The 23,436-nt window shown below is 38.0% G+C and overlaps 1 protein-coding gene across 5 annotated transcripts in view; it reads left to right on the top strand.

Moving 5' to 3' along the window:
- vwa5b2 (von Willebrand factor A domain containing 5B2) overlaps positions 1 to 23,436 on the top strand; it is a 129,406-nt gene that overhangs the window by 95,921 nt on the left and 10,049 nt on the right. For 3 of the 5 annotated variants that reach the window (XM_061920170.1, XM_061920169.1, XM_061920171.1), the window contains 12 exons: positions 1,542 to 1,718; positions 1,787 to 1,897; positions 3,740 to 3,942; positions 13,243 to 13,357; positions 15,272 to 15,448; positions 15,551 to 15,755; positions 15,816 to 16,129; positions 19,620 to 19,839; positions 20,946 to 21,272; positions 21,342 to 21,479; positions 21,838 to 21,966; positions 22,040 to 22,090. In XM_061920170.1, coding sequence (XP_061776154.1) covers positions 1,542 to 1,718; positions 1,787 to 1,897; positions 3,740 to 3,942; positions 13,243 to 13,357; positions 15,272 to 15,448; positions 15,551 to 15,755; positions 15,816 to 16,129; positions 19,620 to 19,839; positions 20,946 to 21,272; positions 21,342 to 21,479; positions 21,838 to 21,966; positions 22,040 to 22,090 — 2,167 coding nt within the window. The remainder of the gene's footprint in view (positions 1 to 1,541; positions 1,719 to 1,786; positions 1,898 to 3,739; positions 3,943 to 13,242; positions 13,358 to 15,271; positions 15,449 to 15,550; positions 15,756 to 15,815; positions 16,130 to 19,619; positions 19,840 to 20,945; positions 21,273 to 21,341; positions 21,480 to 21,837; positions 21,967 to 22,039; positions 22,091 to 23,436) is intronic. The other 2 variants (XM_061920173.1, XM_061920172.1) reach the window with 2 other exon arrangements.

The following is a 23,436-nucleotide window of genomic DNA, read 5'->3' as shown; positions in this document are numbered from 1 at the left end:
ACTGTTGGCAACGCCAGAGTGGAAGAGGGTCCAGCCCTTCTCGAGAGAAGTGGTTCCAGAGCCCTTGCTGTGCGTCAAAGTGAGTCCGACTACATCCAGCCAGAATTTCTCTACTTCGCGCACTAGCTCAGGCTCCTTCCCCCCCATTAAGGGGGGATGGATTTTTCGTGAAAAAGGGAGGTTTTTTGGGTTTGTGCACTAATTGTAAATGTATCTTGTGTTTTTATCTTGATTTAATTAAAAAAAACAAAAAACAGTTTAATAAAAATAAATAAATAAATTATAAAAAATTCTTCTGCGGCCCAGTACCAATCGAGCCGCTTACCGGGCCGTGGCCCGGTGGTTGGGGACAACTGAGGTAGATCACCTCGACTTGATCAATTGAAAAGTAGCTCACCGGCAGAAAAAGTGTGGGCACCCCTGATATAAAGTGTGTGTATGAGGCAGCGACGTTGGGTTTAGAGCAAGGGTGTCAAACTCAAATACAAAGTGGGCCAAAATTTTAAACGGAACAAAGTTGAACAAATTAACCATTTATTAGGGACCCAAACAAGGTTTGCATTAAATATTGAACAAGCAAGGCTTGTATAACTTTAGTGACATGCAAAATCCAGGTTCAAATAATAATAATAATAATAATAATATTATTTAAAAAATATCAATGGCATATCAAATAAAATTTTAATAAAAATGTTATACCTTTTTTTCTATTTGCAATTTTCTGAGGTAAATATCAAATGTTTTCCAGAGGCTAATAATACATTTGAAAATAAAATAACAATGATGAATGAACCAAACATTCAAGCCTTGAAGTGGCAAGAGAAAATGCATGAATAAAACATTAATTAATGGTCAGTTTGCTGGAAGTTTCCCGGAAGAGTTAGTGCTGCAAGGGTTTCTGGGTATTTGTTCTGTTGTGTTACGGTGCAGATGTTCACCCGAAATGTGTTTGTCATTCTTGTTTGGTGTGGGTTCACAGTGTGGCGCATATTTGTAACAGTGCTAAAGTTGTTTATACGGCCACCCTCAGTGTGACCTGTATGGCTGTTGACCAAGTATGGCTTGCATTCACTTGTGCGTGTGTGTGTGTGTTAAATCCACAAATATTATGTGACACGCTGTTAGTATGGAGGAAAAGCGGACGTGAGGACAGGTTGTAGAAAACGCTAAAGGCAGTGCCTTAAATGCACGCCCCAATATAGTTGTCCAGGTGGAAATCGGTAGAAATTCGTGAGAATGGTTGTCCCGGGAGATTTTCGGGAGGGGCACTGAACTTCAGGAGTCTACCGGGAAAATTAAGAGTGTTGGCAAGTATGAGTATTAGCGGTGAATGCGGTGTTACAGCGGCACCGACGCTGTACAACACCGGCGGGCCAGCTCTAATGCTAAATTGATATTGCCTCAAGGGCCAAATTAAATTACACGGCGGGCCATTTCTGGCCCATGGGCCAGAGTTTCACACCCATGGTTTAGAGTGTTGTGGGGGCCCAGAATTAGATTTTACACGCCTGCTTGAGATCCAACTAAATTGTGACTTGCAGGTGGAGTTTGTGAGAAAGCGCTACCACAAGGACATTCTCAACAACCCAGTGTTGATGCTCAACTTCTGTCCTGATTTGTTGGAGGAGCCTCTGGAGCTGAACAAAGCAAACAGAGAAACCCTGTTTCTGGTGGATGGCAGCGGCAGCATGAGCGGCGACAACATGCGTCGGGTGAAGGTGAACTCAAGCAGCCAGTCTGCCATGGTTTGGTGCAGAAAGACCTTTAAGATGCTTTTCCCCCACAGGAAGCAATGGTGGTCGCGCTAAAGAGCCTCCCTGCAGGCACCTTGCTCAACATCGTCGGCTTCGGCACAAACGTCAAGTCTCTCTTCACGGCCAGCCAGCTCTGCACCGACGTGAGTTTGCATCACTTCAAGGGGAATTTGAATTTCCTGACGGCAGATGTTTTTCAAGCGTGCAGGACGCCCTGTTTGACGGTCTCTAATCAAGCGATAGGTCACGTCCTGGGGTTGCCTTAGCAGCAGAGTATCAGGTTAAATCCAGGCGAGGGTCTGCGAGGACACACAGTATTTTCACAAGCCTGACCATATGGTGACCTTTTATGCATGTTCAGCCCTCCAGCAAGGCAGGTGCTGATGTATGTTTACCTTTGCTTTATTACACCAGGTCTTCTTCAATCACTTTCCACCCTGGCTGTGTAATTGGGGCATCTGACATCAGGACAATCCATGTATGTCGCAGGTTATGTCCGCGCAGGCTTTGTGATCCTTAATCACCTACCACCTGCAGATAATATTCAACTGCTATCCTCAGATTCAGAGTAGGGTTGTCCCGATACCAATATTTTGGTACAGGTACCAAAATGTATTTTGATACTTTTCGATACTTTTCTAATAAAGGAGACCACAACAAATGGTATTATTGCCGTTATTTTAACAACTAATCTTATAGTACATTCAACATATGTTTTTTATTGCAATTTTGTCCTTAAATAAAATAGTGAACATACTAGACAACTTGTCTTTTAGAAGTAAGTAAACAAAAAAAAGGCTTCTAATTAGTCTGCTGACGTATGCAGTAACATATTGTGTCATTTACCATTCTATTATTTTGTCAACATTATAAAGGACAAACTGTAAAAATTGATTATTAATCTATTTGTTCATTTACTGTTAATATCTGCTTACTTTCTGTTTTAACATGTTCTATCTACACTTCTGTGAAATGTAATAATCACTTACCGGTTTTCTTCTGTTGTTTGGATACTTTTTACAATGGATACTTTACTACTTTACATTAGTTTGGATGATACCACAAATTGAGGTATTGATCCGATACCAAGAGGTTACAGGATCATACATTGGTCTTAATTTAAGTCAGCTTGTGTCCAGTGACGCATTTCCTGAGTTTATAAACATAATATAATTTTTTTTTTTTTTTAAATACTAAAAAAAAAAAAAAATGTTATCATGGAATTATCGACTAGATACACTATTGTACTTGGTATCATTACAGTGGATGTCAGGGGTAGATCCACCCATGGCATATGATTACATTGTGAGCTATTGTATCCTCCTACGGTGTGTAGTGAAACATGTTTAGCTATTCCTCATCCTGCAGTGATAATCATACTTGTAAGAAACTCACTTCATTTGTCACCATGGAGGCGAGGATTAGTGATTAGCATGTTTGGCTCATGTTTGTGAAGTAAGCATTTTTGTCTCATGTTTGTGAAGTTAACATGGTTGTGTCATGTTTGGGAAGTTAGCATGGTTGTGAAGTTAGCATGGTTGTCTCATGTTTGTGAAGTTAGCATTTGTGTCTCATATTTGCAAAGTTAGCATGTTTGTGAAGTTAGTATGTTGGTCTAATGATTGTGTAGTTAGTATGTTTGGCTCATGTTTGTGAAGTTAGCATGTTAGTCTCATGTTTGTAAAGTTGACATGTTAGTCTGAAGTTTGTGAAGTTAGCATGTTTGTGAAGATAGCATGTTTGTCTCATGTTTGTGAAGTTAGCACATTTGAAAACTTCTCTTTTTGTTAAAGCTTTTAGTTAATGCACCTTTTAACTATCATTTTAACCACCTTTGTATCCTTTTTATGTTGTTTTCATTGAATTGTTGTTTTACTTCACCTATGTTTTAAACATCGCTTTGTGATTTGATCTGTGAAGCGCTTGATAAATAAATTGTACTTGCTCACTTATTGGCAGAGTTCTGACAGCATGTTCTGCCTCAGGTGACGCTGATGCAGGCGTACGAGTATGTCCAGAAGATGAGAGCTGACATGCGAGGCACCGACCTGATGGGGGCGCTGTCCTGGGTGTACCAGCAGCCCATGCAGCAGGCGTACCCTCGCCAGGTGTTCATCATCACAGACGGGTCCATCAGCAACGTGGGCAAAGTTTTAGAGCTGGTCCGAAGGAACACGTGCGCTGGCAGGTATGGAGGCATTAGACACTTTTCCACCGCAGGAACGTCCCTACTTACTCAGGTAAATAAAGTTCCTCCCGTGTTTCCACCAAAAACTAGATTTAATTCTTCAGGAACCTTTCGGAGTTCCTCCGAGCTTGGTGGGACTTTTTCAAGCAACCAGGAACCTTTGGGGGCCTGTCGAACACTGATTAGTTGAACACCGTTGAGCGTTTCCTAAAAGACGTTTTTCAAAGCCATGACCACGATTGGAATAAACGCGACGACTTGTTTATTTTTTACTTATTGTATTTCTATTACAACAAACTTGACAACAAAAAGAAAGAAGAACGGAAGATTTCAAAATGCAGGAACTTTTGTGGGGCATCTTTGTGCTGAAGAACGCTGATCAGTGAAACTTTTTTGCAGTGTTTTTACTCGGTCGTAGACTTTAAAATACAAACCTCGTTTCCATATGAGTTGGGAAATTGTGTTAGATGTAAATATAAACGGAATACAACAATTTGCAAATCATTTTCAACCCATGTTCAGATGAATGCACTACAAAGACAAGATATTTGATGTTCAAACTCATAAACGTTTTTTTTTTTTTTGCAAATAATAATTAACTTAGAATTTCACGGCTCCAACACATGCCAAAGTAGTTGGGAAAGGCCATGTTCACCACTGTGTTACATCACCTTTTCTTTTAACAACACTATAAACGTTGGGGAACTGAGGAAACTAATTATTGAAGCTTTGAAAGTGGAATTATTTCCCATTCTTGTTTTATGTAGACCTTCAGTCGTTCAACAGTTCGGGGTCTCTGCTGTCGTATTTTACACTTCATAATGCGCCACACATTTTCGATGGGAGACCAGCCTTGACTTTAGGCGGGCCAGGAAAGTACACAATGTCGAATATTTCCAAAAACAATTTCAAATGTGGACTCGTCAGACCTCAGAACAATTTTCCACTTTGCATAAGTCCATCTTAGATGATCTCGGGCCCAGAGAAGCCTGCGGCTTTTCTGGATACTGTTGATAAATGGCTTTCGCTTTGCATAGTAGAGCTTTAACTTGCACTTACAGATGTAGCAACAAACTGTATTTAGTGACAGTGGTTTTCTGAAGTGTTCCTGAGCCCATGTGGTGATACCCTTTAGAGATTGATGTCGGTTTTTGATACAGTGTCGTCTGAGGGATCGAAGGTCACGGTCATTCAATGTTGGTTTCCGGCCATGCCGCTTACGTGGAGTGATTTCTCCAGATTCTCTGAACCTTTTGATGATATTATGGACCGTAGATGTTGAAATCCCTAAATTTCTTGCAATTGCACTTTGAGAAACGTTGTTCTTAAACTGTTTGACTATTTGATGTGTACAACGGGGTGTACCTCGCCCAATCCTTTTTTTGTGAAAGACAGAGCATTTTTTGGGAAGCTGTTTTTATACCCAATCATGGCACCCACCTGTTCCCAATTAGCCTGCACACCTGTGGGATGTTGCAAATAAGATTTTGATGAGCACCCCTCAACTTTATCAGTATTTATTGCCACCTTTCCCAACTTCTTTGTCACATGTTGCTGGCATCAAATTCTAAAGTTAATGATTATTTGCAAAAAAAATAAAGTTTATCAGTTTGAACATCAAACATGTTGTCTTTGTAGCATATTCAACTGAATATGGGTTGAAAAGGATTTGCAAATCATTGTATTCCGTTTATATTTACATCCAACACAATTTCCCAACTCATATAGAAACAGTGTTTGTATATGCAGTTTTGGATTATTTTTACAAACTTCATTTCGATACACAAAGATATGAGAAGTGGACGGACTCTTTTAAACGTATTTACACTTGAAGCGGCGATCTTAGCTGCTTCCTAATCTGACTTCTTTGGACAAATTTTGGGAAAATGGAGGCTGCACATGAGTGTAACAAAGGTAAAAAATATTAATTATTAACTATTTACTTTGTTATATGTTACAAAAGTAGTCAGTGACTCTCCATTTGTCATTATTAGCCTTAACCCCAGTGAACAGAATGCTAATGCTAACGCTAAAGCCTCTGTGTTCATGTTGTCAGCATGAGATAAACTCTAACATTTATTATTCATATATTGTTATTTCCAGATAAACACTGACATTTACTATTTATATATTGTTATTTTCAGATAAACCCTCAGATTTATTATTTATATATTGTTATTTCCAGATAAACACTGACATTTATTATTTATATATTTTTATTTACATATAAACCCTGATATTTATTATTTATATATTGTTATTTAGAGATAAACCCTCACATTTCTTATTTATATACTGTTATTTCCAGATAAACCGTCACATTTATTATTTATATATTATTTCCAGATAAACACTGACATTTATTATTTATATATTGTTATTTACAGATAAACCCTCACATGTAGTATTTATATATTGTTATTTCCAGATAAACCGTCACATTTATTATTCATATATTGTTATTTCCAGATAAACACTGACATTTACTTTTTATATATTGTTATTTTCAGATAAACCCTGACATTTATTATTCATATATTGTTATTTCCAGATAAACACTGACATTTACTATTTATATATTGTTATTTTCAGATAAACCCTCACATTTATTATTTATATATTGTTATTTCTAGATAAACACTGACATTTATTATTTATATATTTTTATTTACATACAAACCCTGATATTTATTATTTATATATTGTTATTTAGAGATAAACCCTCACATTTATTATTTATATACTGTTATTTCCAGATAAACCGTCACATTTATTATTTATATATTATTTCCAGATAAACACTGACATTTATTATTTATATATTGTTATTCACAGATAAACCCTCACATGTATTATTTATATATTGTTATTTCCAGATAAACCGTCATATTTATTATTGATATATTATTTCCAGATAAACACTGACATTTATTATTCATATATTGTTATTTACAGATAAACCCTCACATTTATTATTAATATATTGTTATTTACAGATAAACCCTCACATTTATTATTTATATATTATTTCCAGATAAACACTGACATTTATTATTCATATATTGTTATGTACAGATAAACCCTCACATTTATTATTTATATATTGTTATTTACAGATAAACCCTGACATTTATTATTTATATATATTTGTTTCCAGATAAACACTGACGTGTATTATTTATGTATTGTTATTTACAGCTAAACCCTCACATTTATTATTTATATATTGTTATTTACAGCTAAACCCTCACATTTATTATTTATATATTGTTATTTAAAGATAAACCCTGACATTTATTATTTATGTATTGTTATTTACAGATAAATCCTGACATGTATAATTTATATATTGTTATTTACAGATAAACACTGACATTTGTTATTTATATATTGTTATTTACAGATAAACACTGACATGTATTATTAACATATTGTTATTTACAGATAAACACTGGTATTTATTATTATCTAATATTTGTTATTTATACATTATTTACAGATAAACCATGACATTATTATTTATATATTATCTGTATATGGTTATATATAAATAAACACTGCATTTGTCATTTATATATTGCTATTTACAGATAAACACTGACATTTGTTATTTACAGATAAACACTGACACATATTATTGATATATTGTTATTTACAGATAAACCCTGACATTTGTTATTCATACATTTTTTACAGATAAACCATGACATTTTTATTGATATATTGTTATTTACACATAAACACGGACATTTGTTATTTATATATTGTTATTTACAGATAAACACTGACACATATTATTGATATATTGGTATTTACAGATAAACACTGACATTTATTATTTATACATTATTATTTACAAATAAACCGTGATATTTATTATTTATATATTGTTATTTACAGATAAACCCTGACATTTATTTATATTTTGTTATTTACAGATAAATCCTGACATGTATAATTTATATATTGTTATTTACAGGTAAACACTGACATTTGTTATTTATATATTGTTATTTACAGATAAACACTGACATGTATTATTAACATATTGTTATTTACAGATAAACACTGACATTTATTATTTATATATTGTTATCTACAGATAAACACTGACATTTATTATTTATATATGTATTGTTATTTCCAGATAAACCTTCACATTTAGTATGTATATATTATTTCCAGATAAAAACTGCCTTTTATTATTTATATATTGTTATTTACAGATAAACACTGACATTTATTATTTATATAGACTTTCTGACTGTTAGACATTGCGGACAAAAGCCTGACTTTTTATGAACAATTCCGTACATTTTATTTTAAGTATTCTCCTTTTGTATATTATTGCTTGGTATTTCATTTACTCACTTTTTGGTAAAATAACTCTGACCTCATTTTGTCTGTTTATTGACATGGTATCAGTGTAGAAATAAACTAAACCACTCCTCCATACGTCATCAGCATGATTTGTTTAAACTACCTTGAACTGTAAAATGTGGTAGAAATACAAACCACACATTTACACAGGAAACGATAGATCCAGGAACCATATGGAAAAGGGCCTCATGTCTGCTTTTTGTTCCAGTGCCAGGTTTTCGGGCTTGAAGGTGGAGTCACCGATACCTATTTCCTTCCTGACTACTTAAGTGCTCTCATTTATTCCCTCTGTGCCTGTTGATTCCTGATGCTTCACCCTTCTGTCGTGCACTTTTTGTTATTATTTGTATTCTTTCTTCTCTGCATTGGGGTCCTACTCCAGACAGGCATGAGAATCAGCAGCCTTCTGTTTCATCCATCTATTTTACCCAGGGGCAAACATTGTGGTCTTCTACAACCACGCATTTTGGGCCACTTTTCTACCCATAAACACACACCTTGAGACAGAAATGTACTCGCGCTGTGTGTTTACAATAAAGCAAACAGAAATGGAGTAGAACATGGGTGTCAAACTCGTTTTCATTGCGGGCCACATCGCACTTATGGCTACCATCAAAAGGCTGCTTGTAACAGCAAATAATATAGGAATTTCCCAATGGGTTTGATTATTATTTTTTGCGTGAACTGTAAAATAAAATCTGTATATTTTACTGTAAAACTCAGTCACCAGAATTGTACTGTAAAATGTCAAGTGTGTTTTTTTACAACATAGTACAGTAGGGAAGGAACTCGTATTGTCTGGTTCAAACACTGATAACATCTATTAAAAAGACAAAGAAGCAAGGAATTAAACAGAGACAGAATTAAATTTGGCTCAATTGAGGAGAAACGTCTGGTTTGTACTCTTGTACAGCTTCCCACCACGCTCTGACGAAAGATTGTATGCCACCTCTTTTATTTTGGACTTTCCCTGATTACATGGCAACAGCTGTTTTTAAAGGAAGGGGTTTGTTGCTGTGGTCACAAAACTGTTCAAAGAAAAGGTGCCTGGACTCGAGTCAGGTCCTGCTTCTTCTCCGCTTTGTAGATCTCGGGTCAAGACAAAATCTTTCTGTGGATTAAAATACATCAAAGAAACCGACACTTTCATGTCGCTTCCCATCATACACAGTGGAGTTTTACAAGCCATTTGCTTGTTAGGATCAAAGACAGCTTTTGTCTTCTCGCGGAGAACTCATGGCAACACAAAGTTTTGTGATAACTTGGATACAATTACTCTGACACGTATGGCTCCATCCATTTCTGGGTGGATCTCACGTGAGAGGAAGGTGGGGGTTAATAATTTTGCAATGCAGTCTGCTGAAAATGATGGAAAGTGCCACTCTACATTGCAACTGACGATGTGGTCAAAGTTGGAACTGCCACAAAACACATTTTAAGATATATTATCACCTGTCTGGCAGCTCAAGTGGATAGTGCATTCCCTCAGTTCAATACTTTTCATGTGTCAGGTAACCTGCAACAAATGGGGTCATATGAATCCCCTTCCTACTTCACGATAAAAAGAGAAAAAAAACTAGCAGCTGAGTCGCCAGGACTTTACTGTAAAATCTACAGTGGTTTTTAAAACATATTACTGCGAATGGGAAAAATGGTACCACTGTTTTTTTTACAGAAAACATGGCAGCTTAGCCACCAGAATTTTTCTGTAAACTTTACAATATTTTTTTTTACAACATTTAAAAACACTACCACTTTAATATTATTCTGGCGAGTGAGCTGCCACTCTTTTAACATAAAAAATGTTGTACCGTTTTTCCATTTACAGTAATACACCGTAATTCGTGATTACATTAACTTTAGATTTTAGGGTACAAAATTAACAGCTCAATCAACAGAAATTTTCCGTTAAAAAAAAAACTGTGATAAAATTGTTTTCAATTTACAGTAATATGCTGTAAAAACCACCATAGATTTTACCGTAAAAGCTATTGTCATTTTTACTATGTACAATTTGATGAATAACATGGTTTGAAATCAGAAGTCAAACATATTTAAGTAATTACTTTTATTTTGACAAATAAATTGTTTACAAAGTATGATAATATAATATTTGCAGTGACGTGCTGTCAGGGGAGGCAAGTGAAGCAGTGCCTCACCTGCCACCAGGTGGCTTAACCATGGGACGTTCCAAAACGAAGTAATACAATAAAATAAGTTTTAATTAGTCTCTTTTGGTTTATACTTTCCGTGAGATTTTAGTGTGGTTCCTGTATATTTTGATAATTTTCATGGTCAAAATCGCGGAAATTCCATGTTTCCTGATCAAAAGAATGCAGCAGATGAGAAGTGAGGCAGACACAGGCGGTGCCTCCACGGTTACACACAGTGTGTATTGGGCGTGCATGCGAGGGGGCGCATGCTTGTTGCCACGTGGAAAAGGCAGGTCTTAAGGCAGCAAGTAACTCTGCCTCAAGGTAGGGGGCGATATATTGTCATCTTGCAGTTCAATGCCTCAGCAGTCCTCTGGGAGAAGTGGGGGCGCTCAAGCTAGCAGACACAGGTCTCTCCAGCGGAAGCCAGCATTTTTTTATTTTCTTTTTTTTTAAACTGTATTTATAACAAACATGAATTTTTTTTTAGAGTAAGCCAGCGTTTTTGTCAGATGCTAAAATATTGTTTAATTTCTTGAAAATAAATTTAATTAAATACATGTGTCTGCCAATATGGAGGATTATATACTGTATCCAAGATGAAATACCTCTCTAAACTGGACTTTAAGACAAAACAATGCGATCATACAAAGTATGTTTTCATGGAGGATAGCTATTGCTGCTTCAGATACAAATACAGAAATGTAAGATACACTCACAATACTTGATTTATTTTGTCAAAAGCAAATGGGACCAAAAATTATTTAATATCAACTTTATCAAATAGTTTTGGACCCCATTTATCATATCATAATATCATTATAATAACGTTTTTATGAAAGCGAATAACTCCATATTTACCCCTGTAACTCTAATGTGCAACCTAAATCAACAATGACAAGAGCTGCATATACGAATTTAAATAAGAGAAAAAAGAAGAAAAAAAAGTATGTATACCTCACTTGGTGTTTAGTTCACCGCACGTCACTGAATATTTGTTGCAGTATTGGATACGAGTAAAGCTTAAAAAGGTATGCAATTTCATGCAGCATATTTTTTTGTAAATTGAAAAATGAATACATTTAGTAAGAAAATATAGAGTACTTAAAGGGGAACATTATCACAATTTCAGAAGGGTTAAAACCAATAAAAATCAGTTCCCAGTGGCTTATTTTATTTTCGAAGTTTTTTTCAAAATGTTACCCATCATGGAATGTCCCGAAAAAAGGCTTTAAAGTGCCTAATTTTCGCTATCTGTAAATCCACCTGTCCATTTTCCTGTGACGTCACATAGTGATGCCAATACAAACAAACATGGCGGATAGAACAGCAAGATATAGCAACATTAGCTCGGATTCAGACTCGGATTTCAGCGGTTTAAGCGATTTAACCGATGGATGGTTGGAGTGTGGAGGCAGATAGCGAAAACGAAATTGAAGAAGAAACTGAAGCTATTGAGCGAATAGCTATTGAAGCTATTCGGCGATCGCCTTCTAACTAATGATTGCATCTTTTGACCACAGGAGCAATTTAACGCCGTCGATTGGTAAGTGTTTGTTTGGCATTAAATGTGGGTTGAGGGAAAGGGTGGATGCAAATATAGCTACAAATGTACATACAGCTTGCCTAAATAGCATGTTAGCATCGATTAGCTAACAGTCATACCGTGACCAAATATGTCTGATTAGCACATAAGTCAATAACATCAACAATACTCACCTTTGTGATTTCGTTGACTTTATTGTGGAAATAAATCTGCTTTGAGTGTCGCAGGATATCCACACATTCTTGCCATATCTGCCATGTTAGCATCGATTAGCATGCCGTGCTAATCGATGCACACTCCACGTAAGACAATTTGAATCCGTCCCTGATTGTTTTGTTACACCCTCCGACAACACACCGCTCACGAGGCATGATGTCTCCAAGGTACGGAAAACAGTCGAAAAAACGGAAAATAACAGCTGATTTGACTTGTGTGTGTAATGTGTTTGAGAAAACGGTGGATTGCTTCACGATGTGACGTCACGGTTGAAAGGTCTTCGCTCCGACAGCCGAACAATTGAAAGGCGTTTAAATCGCCAAATTCACCCTTTTAGAGTTCGGAAATCGGTTAAAAAAACATATGGTCTTTTTTCTGCAACATCAAGGTATATATTGACGCTTACATAGGTCTGGTGATAATGTTCCCCTTTAATTGACGCATTATTAGTTCCAGGTGTTTGCAGGCCATATAAAATGATGAACCGGGCCAGATCGGGCCCCCGGGCCTCGAGTTTGACACCTGTGGAGTAGAACGTGTGTGCAGCATGAGACTAACGTCGAAGGGCTGGAGTAAATATCAGCCCCGCCCATTAATCCCTTAAGTGCTCTCGGCAATAAAAGTCTCCCTGGGTAATATACAGTAACTCCATTTGTAGCTCATTAGTATGCTGCTGGTGGACCGACTTTCTTCTCAGAATTTGGTTTGCTTCCTTTCAAATTAATATACTTACATAACTGATCGACTTTGTTTCAATTGTGGCGTATAAATGTTGAAGAATTATGAAAAATACAGCATGTTTTTTCAAAGTAAAAATATGTTTAATCATGTAAATGTAGTGAACGCGCTGAACGCTGTTTCTAATAGACGTTCCTTCTAATATAGCTAAATACGGCAACCAAAATAGGAGAAAAATCTGGAAGTATGACGCAGTGCACGATTTTAAACACATCTGGTGTCTAGTAGGAAGAGCAGTGATTGTACCTTTCTTGTGTTGTGATGCAGATGCTTTGGCTTAGGTCTGGGTCCCCGAGCCTGCAGGCGACTCCTGCAGGGCGTGGCCAAGCTGACAGGAGGCACCACAGAGATTTTGGAAGATGGGGAACGCCTTCAGCCAAAGGTCAGGATCGCTGCCACCTTGTGGGGAAATGTGAAGACATTGCCGAATGAATACAAACATTCACATATAAACTAGCGATGTGCTAATCGATCGACCACTGATCAATATCGGAGGATTTCTGTAAAAAAATCGCAATTGTCGATTAATGCCTTTTTAATGATGATCACAAACGTCAATCTCCTCTGGCTGACACTGTATTTGTTTTTAGTCCCCGGTTGACAAGTGGCTGGCGGCTAATTCTCCCCAAAGTTAACAATAATCACTTCCGTTACCGCAAATAAACTATATTTTAAATACCATTATCACTGGAGGACAAGGAGAAACCTGTTACACCAGATCTGGGCAAATTAAGGCCTGGGGGCCGCATGCAGTGTGTTTAAGCTTTTCAATCTGGCCCGCCGTACATTCCCAAATAATTTTTTTAGACCTTTAACATCAAAACTGTAGCTGCCATTATGATGTGCAGTGATGTTTTCAAATGGCCGCCGTAAGTCTTGAACTATACAAAGTATTTGAATGGATGGAATCTGCGCTTTTGCATGATATACTAATTACTATGGCAATCTAATTAGTGACTATGGTCATGTAATTAGTTACTATGGTCAACTAATTAGTCACTATGGTAATTTAAGTCACAGCAGCTCAGAACGAGGCACCAAGCAGTGTGGGTGGGGAGTGTTTCCACAGAGAGTTTCCAGAGCGGCCAGCCTGAATTTCGGGACGCGGAAAAACATTTTTACAACAAAGTTCTGAAGCTTAGTGATATATCAGATATAACAGATCGTAGGTGGGGGTTTTCTTACCCGTCACGTTCATATTTGGGTGTGTTTGTTGCATTTTTGTTGATTATAAAATATGTTGATGGAGAGGGGGTTTGATATTCATATATTGTCAATATTCAGTGTTTTATCGGTCATAGTTAATATTGTCAATCCCACATTCTTTATTTTTATGTTCTGGGTGTCTCATTCAGTAAAAATATGTAGAATTCCATTCCGTTTTTTAAGGCAGTATGTCATAACGTTTTTAGCTTTTAAACAGACATTATTTTGAGGTTTTGTATTAGTGTTCTTAAAAATAGATCTACCGGCCCCCAGACACATGTTTTTATCTAATTTGGTCCACCGAGTCAGAATAATTGCCCATGCCTGTTCCAAACGTGGGCAGCACGGTGTAAGAGGGTTTAATGGGGACGGCGTGGCGCATTGGATGAGTGGCCGTGCGCAACCCAAGGGTCCCTGGTTCAATCCCCACCTAGTACCAACCTCGTCAGGTCCGTTGTGTCCTGAGCAAGACACTTCACTCTTGCTCCTGATGGGTGCTGGTTAGCGCCTTGCATGGCAGCTCCCTCCATCAGTGTGTGAATGTGTGTGTAAATGGGTAAATGTGGAAGTAGTGTCAAAGCACTTTGAGTAATTTGAAGGTAGAAAAGCGCTATACAAGTACAACCCATTTATTTATTTAGTGCATCTGCCTCACAATACGAAGGTCCTGAGTAGTCCTGAGTTCAATCCCGGGCTCGTGATCTTTCTGTGTGGAGTTTGCATGTTCTCCCCGTGAATGCGTGGGTTCCCTCCGGGTACTCCTGCTTCCTCCCACCTCCAAAGACATGCACCTGGGGATAGGTTGATTGGCAACACTAAATTGGCCCTAGTGTGTCAATGTGAGTGTGAATGTTGTCTGTCTATCTGTGTTGGCCCTGCGATGAGGTGGCGACTTGTCCGGGGTGTAGCCCGCCTTCCTACCGATTGTAGCTGAGATAGGCACCAGCGCCCCCCACGACCCCAAAGGGAATAAGCAGTACAAAAATGGATGCATCACAGTTCGCCCACACATTCAGGTTTTCATCAACTGGGAACATCCCTTGAATGAACACATGAGTCACTCATGCATGATGTGTAACTGCCTTATCAGCTCATCAAGTCACTGAAAAAGGCCCTTGAACCTGTGCTGACTGATGTGCGGATTGACTGGTACCTGCCCGAAAATGTGGAGGCCCTTCTTTCCCCAAATGAAATACCTCCACTCTACCCGGGGAACCGCCTTATTGGTTACTGCACGCTGTACGACATGACAACATTTAAAGCCAAGGTACACCAGACACGTTCATTGTGTGAATGTTGAGAGATGTCCAACATGTCAGTTTCTATGGACAGTACACCAACGTTTATTCCCTCCCACTCTATGTTTTAGTGTCAAGGGCGGGCCTATAAAGATACACGTAATGTCTCCATTGGCTCGGTTTTTTGCCAGTCGAATGATGAGATGTCGCCGCCTACTTCGGAACTCATGCCTGCAGCTGCCTGCTCGGAAGGTAATGACTTGGAAGAGGCGCTGAGGGAGATATCCCGAGACATCTCCTCTGAGTTTTCCTGTGCCAAAGATGCTGACCCCACAGGTCAGTGATAATAAGTTTCTTGTTCGTCTACAGCGTTTACCACTTCTATTTACTACTCAGGCTGGTCCAGTGATGTTCGGACAAGGATCCAGGAGACCTCCTACATCCAGGAGCAGTATGTCCTCACCCACTGCTCCCTTAGTAGCGAGCGCAGTCCTCCTACGCACGTGCAGGCCTCGTCAAGTTCGAACACTACGAGCAGGGCCTGTCCGCCTGATCCCATTGACTCCGCTCCGCTGTTGGACACGGGATCTTTACCACAAGGTCTTGAGAAAATGCCCGCTCTAGAACCGAGATCGTCTATGTCTCGCTGGGCTGACTCAGAGTGGCAGGAAAACCTCTCAGCTGAGAGTCCGCACGACAGCATGAAAAAGGTTCATACTTTATATGCAAGCCTGTCTTTGTTTGAGTCGTTTTGGGGTTAGTGTCAAGACTTCAAAAACGCCTGCAGACCACATGCTGTACATTAGCACTGGCGCCTCTACCGTATTTTCCGGACTATAGTGCGCACCGGTATACAGTGGGGCAAAAAAGTATTTAGTCCGCCACCAATTGTGCAAGTTTTCCCACTTAAAATTATGACAGAGGTCTGTAATTTTCATCATAGGTACACTTCAACTGTGAGAGACAAAATGTGAAAAAAAAATCCAAGAATTCACATTTCAGGAATTTTGAATAATTTATTTGTAAATTATGGTGGAAAATAAGTATTTGGTCAACCATTCAAAGCTCTCACTGATGGAAGGAGGTTTTGGCTCAAAATCTCACGATACATGGCCCCATTCATTCTTTTCTTAACACGGATCAATCGTCCTGTCCCCTTAGCAGAAAAGCAGCCCCAAAGCATGATGTTTCCACCCCCATGCTTCGCAGTAGGTCTGGTGTTCTTGGGATGCAACTCAGTATTCTTCTTCCTCCAAACACGACGAGTTGAGTTTATACCAAAATGGATACATGGATGATACAGCAGAAGATTGTGAGAATGTCATGTGATCAGATGAAACCAAAATAGAACTTTTTGGTATAAACTCAACTCGACGTGTTTGGAGGAAGAAGAATACTGAGTTACATCCCAAGAACACCACACCTACTGTGAAGCATGGGGGTGGAAACATCATGCTTTGGGACTGTTTTTCTGCTAAGGGGACAGGATGATTGATCCGTGTTAAGGAAAGAATGAATGGGGCCATGTATCGTGAGATTTTGAGCCAAAACCTCCTTCCATCAGTGAGAGCTTTGAATGGTTGACCATACTTATTTCCCGCCATAATTTACAAATAAATTCTTTAAAATTCCTACAATGTGAATTCCTGGATTTTTTTTTCAAATTCCGTCTCTCACAGTTGAAGTGTATCTATGATGAAAATTACAGACCTCTGTCATCATTTTAAGTGGGAGAACTTGCACAATCGGTGGCTGACTAAATACTTTTTTGCCTCACTGTATAAGCCGCACCCACTAAATCAGGGGTGTCCAAACTTTTTCCACTGAGGGCCGCACACGGAAAAATTAAAGCATGCTGGGGCCATTTTGATATTTTTAATTTTCAAACCATAACAAAATATATGGATTTTTCAAAATTATTTTACCTTTAGGGGTCCCGGGGACCATAAAGGGTCTCAGTTAATAAAATGTTAAAAATAAGTCAAATTTGTATTATTATTTTTAATTTAATGCTTAAAGTAAATCTGTATATCAACTTGAAAAAAAAAGGTTTTATGGCATTTCTGTCAAAAACATTTTTGTTTTTTTTAATAGTAAAACTGAAATATGCAGTATTTAGTAATTAGAGCCCTAAAAGATCAATAAGGCAGGATACAGTAGATTTTAATTATTTATTATTTTTGAGTAATCACAGTGAAAAAATAAATAAAATACCATTAAATACATTTGGGATCCAAAAGGTGCCCCACTCAGAAAGATGGATGGATGGATGGATTTTTTTTAACTTTCAACACTTAAGTTACGAGATCAACTTCAGATATATCTGTCGATTTTGCGTTTTAACTATTATTTTGTTTGTTTTATGCTCTTTTGTCAAAGAAAACTTTTTCATATGGCAACTGCACAATATATGCAATATTTCCCACATAAAACATTTTAAAGTGAAATATTTGAACTAATTGGAGCTTTGAAATTAATTCATTATAACATGGATTTTTTGTTTTGAACAATGGCAAAAAAATAAATAATTGATTGATTGAAACTTTTATTAGTAGATTGCACAGTACAGTACATATTCCGTACAATTGACCACTAAATGGTAACACCCGAATAAGTTTTTCAACTTGATTAAGTCGGGGTCCACGTTAATCAATTCATGGTAAAAATGTTTTTTACATGGTAAAATAAAGACAAAAGAAAAAAAAACAGCCTGCATTACAGCTTTGTGTCAACATTGCAACTTTTTCTCGATAGATTTCACCTCATTCCAATATTTTTAATATTCTTTTTTATTTTTGCAATAGCATTTCCAGAATGTGTGGCGGGCCGGTAAAAAATTAGCTTCGGGCCGCACATTGGACATCCCTGCACTAAATGGTAGGGAAAAAACATGTTTACATTTATTAGCCGCACCAGACCATAAGCTGCAGATATCTACGTTGCAAAATTAGTTATTTACACAGAAAGATTATTTAAATGTTTATTAATATAACTTAATTGTTTCCAAACGGTGCCTGTAAAACGGCTGATCAAACAAAACAGAAGTCATCGTCATGAACCCACGAGCTAAGGAAGCTCGCAATCCAATCAGCTAAAGAGATTCCATAACTCTTTGTAAATTTACTGAGGAATTTGTGAAACTGTAACAATACAAAAAGAATGCCACTGCAAGTTAATAGTACTAACACACACTCATAAACGTGCTAGAATATTAATTAGCTCATGCGAACAACACTCTCTTCATTACATTACAAATATGCATGATAACACTCTTACAGACATCACACATGGGACAGTTGAGTAATTAAAACAGTTTTGGTTATATTTGTAAAACGTACAAACGTTGCTTGGAGTGGTGAAAGAAGAGTCCACACAAGCAGAAATTAAATGGACGCCTAAAAGACGGAACGGCACTTCTACTTCCGGTTGAAAGCACTAAATAGGACTCATCCAAAAGATGATGCTATAGCACAGACAATAACACCTTTTCAGTATATTTTCTTGTTTTATTTTAAAAACTATTTGCGTAATGGCCGTCTGCGAATAAAATTCCATAATTTAACCGCACCCTTTTATAAGCCGTAGGGTGCAAAGTGTCGGAAAAAAATAGCGTCTCATAGTCCGAAATTTACGGTATATTTTATCTGGATTCTTTGTGTGCGGACAGTAAGAAGGACCCATTCGTCACAGTTTACCTGACACATGAAATGTGACCAGCTAGGGGGGTGCACTATACAGTTTAGCCGCCAGACGGCAGTCGAGTGTTGTCTGTCTAAAAATGTGTTTTGTAGCAATTCCAACTTTGACCACAGCGTCAGTTGTTATGTCGAGTGGCGTTTTCTATCATTTTTAGCAGACTGCATTGCAAAAATGATTAACCCCCTCTCCCTATACATAGATACACAATAACATTTATACACATATACAAACATACACATACAGTATATACTGTATATATAATTATAAATATGTATATATAAATACATGCATATATTTTTACAACTATATATCATTTATAAAGCTGTAAAAATATATAATATATGCTAAAATGCATAAAGTCTAGTCAACCAATCTAGTCAACCAGCATCATAAATTACTCACTGACCCCCGGTGGTCCACGGGCCCCACTTTGACAAAGTCTTCAGACATCCCCGACATGTCAGTACTTGCCAATACAAAATGTTCAATTCCACTTTCCAGAGTTGTGCTGAAGAACCTCATGGGAGACAAAAATCGCTGGCCCGTTCAACCATGGCAGCACGAAGCTTCTCATCGCCGCAAGGTGAGATGGAGATGCATCGCCTCAGGAGAGCTCTGGAGAGGGTCTCTTTCGACCAAACTCTGGGAGGGAGGCTGGATGAAAGTGACGGAGAATCAAAGCCAGCAGATGTACTGTCCCACAGAAGCCTGAATGATTCCAGTGAGTATTTTTTCATACAAAATCCCTTTTCTCCTTTAATGTTGCTATCTAATGGCCTACTGAAATGAGATTTTCTTATTTAAACTGGGATAGCAGGTCCATTCTATGTGTCATACTTAATCATTTCGCGATATTGCCATATTTTTGCTGAAAGGATTTAGTAGATAAAGTTTGCAACTTTTGGTCGCTAATAAAAAAGCCTTGCCTTTACCGGAAGTCGCAGACGATGACGTCACAAGGGTGAGGGCTCCTCACGTCCTCACATTGTTTATATTGGGAGCCTCCAGCAGCAAGAGCTAATCCGACTGAGAAAACGACAATTTCTCCATTAATTTGAGCGAGGAGGAAAGATTTGTGGATGATGATATTGATAGCGAAGGACTAGAAAGAAAAAAAAAGGCGATTGCATTGGGACGGATTCAGATGCTTTTAGACACATTTACTAGGATAATTCTGGGAAATCCCTTATCTTTTTATTTTGTTGCTAGTGTTTTAGTGAGATTAAATACTACCTGATAGTCGGAGGGGTGTGTCCACTGGTGTCTTGAGGCCAGTCTCTGAGGGAAGTCGACGGCACCTGCATGGACAGTGCAAGCTCAGCTGATCTCCGGTAAGAGGCGACTTTTTACCACAATTTTCTCACCAAAACCTGCCGGTTGACAAGTGGTCGGGAACCATGTTCGCTTGACCGCTCTGATCCATAGTAAAGCTTCACCTCCCGGAATTTTAAACAAGGAAACACCGTGTGTTTGTGTGGCTAAAGGCTAAAGCTTCCCAACTCCATCTTTCTACTTTGACTTCTCCATTATTAATTGAACAAATTGCAAAAGATTCAGCAACACAGATGTCCAGAATACTGTTTAATTGCGCGATGAAAAGAGACGACTTTTAGCCGCATATGGTGCTGCGCTAATATGTCCTCTACAGTCACAAGAAACTCTGCGGGAAATTTAAAATTGTAATTTAGTAAACTAAACCGGCCGTATTGGCATGTGTTGCAATGTTAATATTTCATCATTGATATATAAACTATCAGACTGCGTGGTCGGTAGTAGTGGGTTTCAGTAGGCCACTAAGTTTCTCTTTCTTTTCTCCTCAACCCTCAGGCGGACTCCTTTTTCCCGCTTCTCCTCTCGACTGGGATAACTTCACAGACCCCGAGTATCTTTTCACTGCCGTCTCTTTGGAGGATCCTCCACCGGGTCAATGTCGCTCACTCATTCACGGGCTTCTAGGAGGCAGACCCGTGTCCTGGGAGGTCACCGTCAACCTGAGCCACCTCTGGGTGCCTGAAGACAAGAGTGCCACAGGGGTGGCAAGTGGAGGAGGAAGTGAAAGGGAATCTTGGGAGGAGATCGTTCACCAGCTCACCGCTCGCTCCGTCATAAGAGACTTTGAGAAATTGGCAGAGCGGGAGAACCAAACAGAGCACGGTTAGGTTTAATAGACCGATTCATCTACAATAACACACATAATGTATACCCGCTACTGCAATTTCTTAGGTTCAGCAAAGCGATACCGTGTGAAGGCTATCCAGACCAGCAAACATTGCAGTGTCACCTGCATGTACACGGCCTTCACCATCCTTGACAGCAACCCCAACAGAGGCTTCCAGGAAAGTATGGAGGTCCAAAACACAGGTGTGACACCTATCATCATCATCATCATAATCATTATCATTATTTTATAGTCGTAGTTTGCTGTAATGCATGTATTTCATTCATATAGGAAAACAAAAACAATACTTTAATCGAGTGATTCTTTGGCGTACCACCAGTGGTACACATACTGCAGTTTGAGAATAACTGGTTTAAACTATTTACTGGTACTCGCAGCTTAAAATCGGCAAAATGGCGTTCAGTTTTTGTGCCTGAACTCTTTGCATTTATACCTTATTCAGCGAACTAAACGGTAAAAAAAAAAATCAGCTCTCATCGTGGTGCAGAGTACTGTGCACTTTGACATCACAGCAAACTTCAATACCCTTTTTGTGTTTAGGTACACTTGTGAGGAGCAGTCGCCGATCCCACTCAGGTAGTCGCAAGCAAAAAACTTACTCTGTAGGTCTGGGCAGACGACCTGCCAGTGGAGACTGTGAAGAGGTTGAGGACACATTTAACTCTACAGGTAGACAAAATGGATGGCGACGGTTTTCTTTGCTGAGATGGTAGATGATCAGCCATCTTTTTATATCTTTCAGACAGAGATGACACCCCTACATCACCTCAAAGCCTTATATCCTGGGACTCCAGTAAGTCTACTGTCCCAAAACATGTCCTCTCTCTTACCTCTAGTGCAGGGGTGTACAAACATTTTGACTGAGGGGCCACATATATATTATTACAATAATATAATGGATGGCGACATAATTAGAGTATCATTTAGAGCAGTGGTTCTCAAATGGGGGTACGCGTACCCTTGGGGGTACTTGAAGGTATGCCAAGGGGCACGTGAGATTTTTTTAATATTCTAAAAATAGCAAAAATTCCAAAATCCTTTATAAATATATTTATTGAATAATACTTCAACAAAATATGAATGTAAGTTCATAAACTGTGAAAAAAAAATGCAACAATGCAATATTCAGTGTTAACAGCTAGATTTTTTGTGGACATTTTCCATAAATATTGCTGTTAAAGATTTCTTTTTTTGTGAAGAAATGTTTAGAATGAAGTTCATGAATCCAGATGGATCTCTACTACAATCCCAAAAGAGGGCACTTTAAGTTGATGATTACTTCTATGTGTAGAAATCTTTATTTATAAATGAATCACTTGTTTATTTTTCAACAATCTTTTATTTATTTTTATATCTTTTTTTCCAAATAGTTCAAGAAAGACCACTACAAATGAGCAATATTTTGCACTGTTATACAATTTAATAAATTAGAAACTGATGACATAGTGCTGTATTTTATCTCTTTTTTTCAACCAAAAATGCTTTGCTCTGATTAGGTGGTACTTGAATTAAAAAAATGTTCACAGGGGGTACATCACTGAAAAAAGGTTGAGAACCACTGATCTAGAGTATGTGAAAGTTAAACTTCCGTGACAACCTCCTTAAAGTGTTTTAATCAATCAGAAATATCAAGCAGCTAAAATGCACCAAACATGGATAAGTGTGGAGAGTGTTTTGCATTTTTCCTATCATCCCTTGTAATGGATTTAACTGGGTCCCATTTAGTTTTTTGCTTTTTTTTTAATTGGACGTTTTAAAAAAAAAATTATATTCACAATGTTCAATGAGCAGATTGTGTTATGTGTGACCATTTTTCTTGAATTTTTGTGCTGGTTGACTTTTTTTTCTCTCGGCACCATGACTTGGGAAGGTTGTTTGGATGGGGACTTATAAGTAAATGCTTTGCTGTGTTACCTTGTAAGTATAAATAATTGTTGAGTTACTATTGTTGGCCATCAGATGGGGATAATACCAGAGTCGACACATCTGTATTTTATGAATATGAAGGTCCTGAGTTTAATCCCGGGCCCGGGATCTTTCTGCGTGGAGTTTGCATGTTCTCCCCATGACTGCGTGGGTTCCCTCCAAGTACTCTGGCTTCCTCCCACCTCCAAAGACATGCACCTGGGGATAGGTTGA

Source organism: Nerophis ophidion, linkage group LG14 (assembly GCF_033978795.1).
Source record: "Nerophis ophidion isolate RoL-2023_Sa linkage group LG14, RoL_Noph_v1.0, whole genome shotgun sequence".
Taxonomy (NCBI): Eukaryota; Metazoa; Chordata; class Actinopteri; order Syngnathiformes; family Syngnathidae; genus Nerophis; species Nerophis ophidion.
The sequence above is the reverse complement of the archived record's forward strand: the minus strand, read 5'-3'. Positions and strand labels throughout refer to the sequence as shown.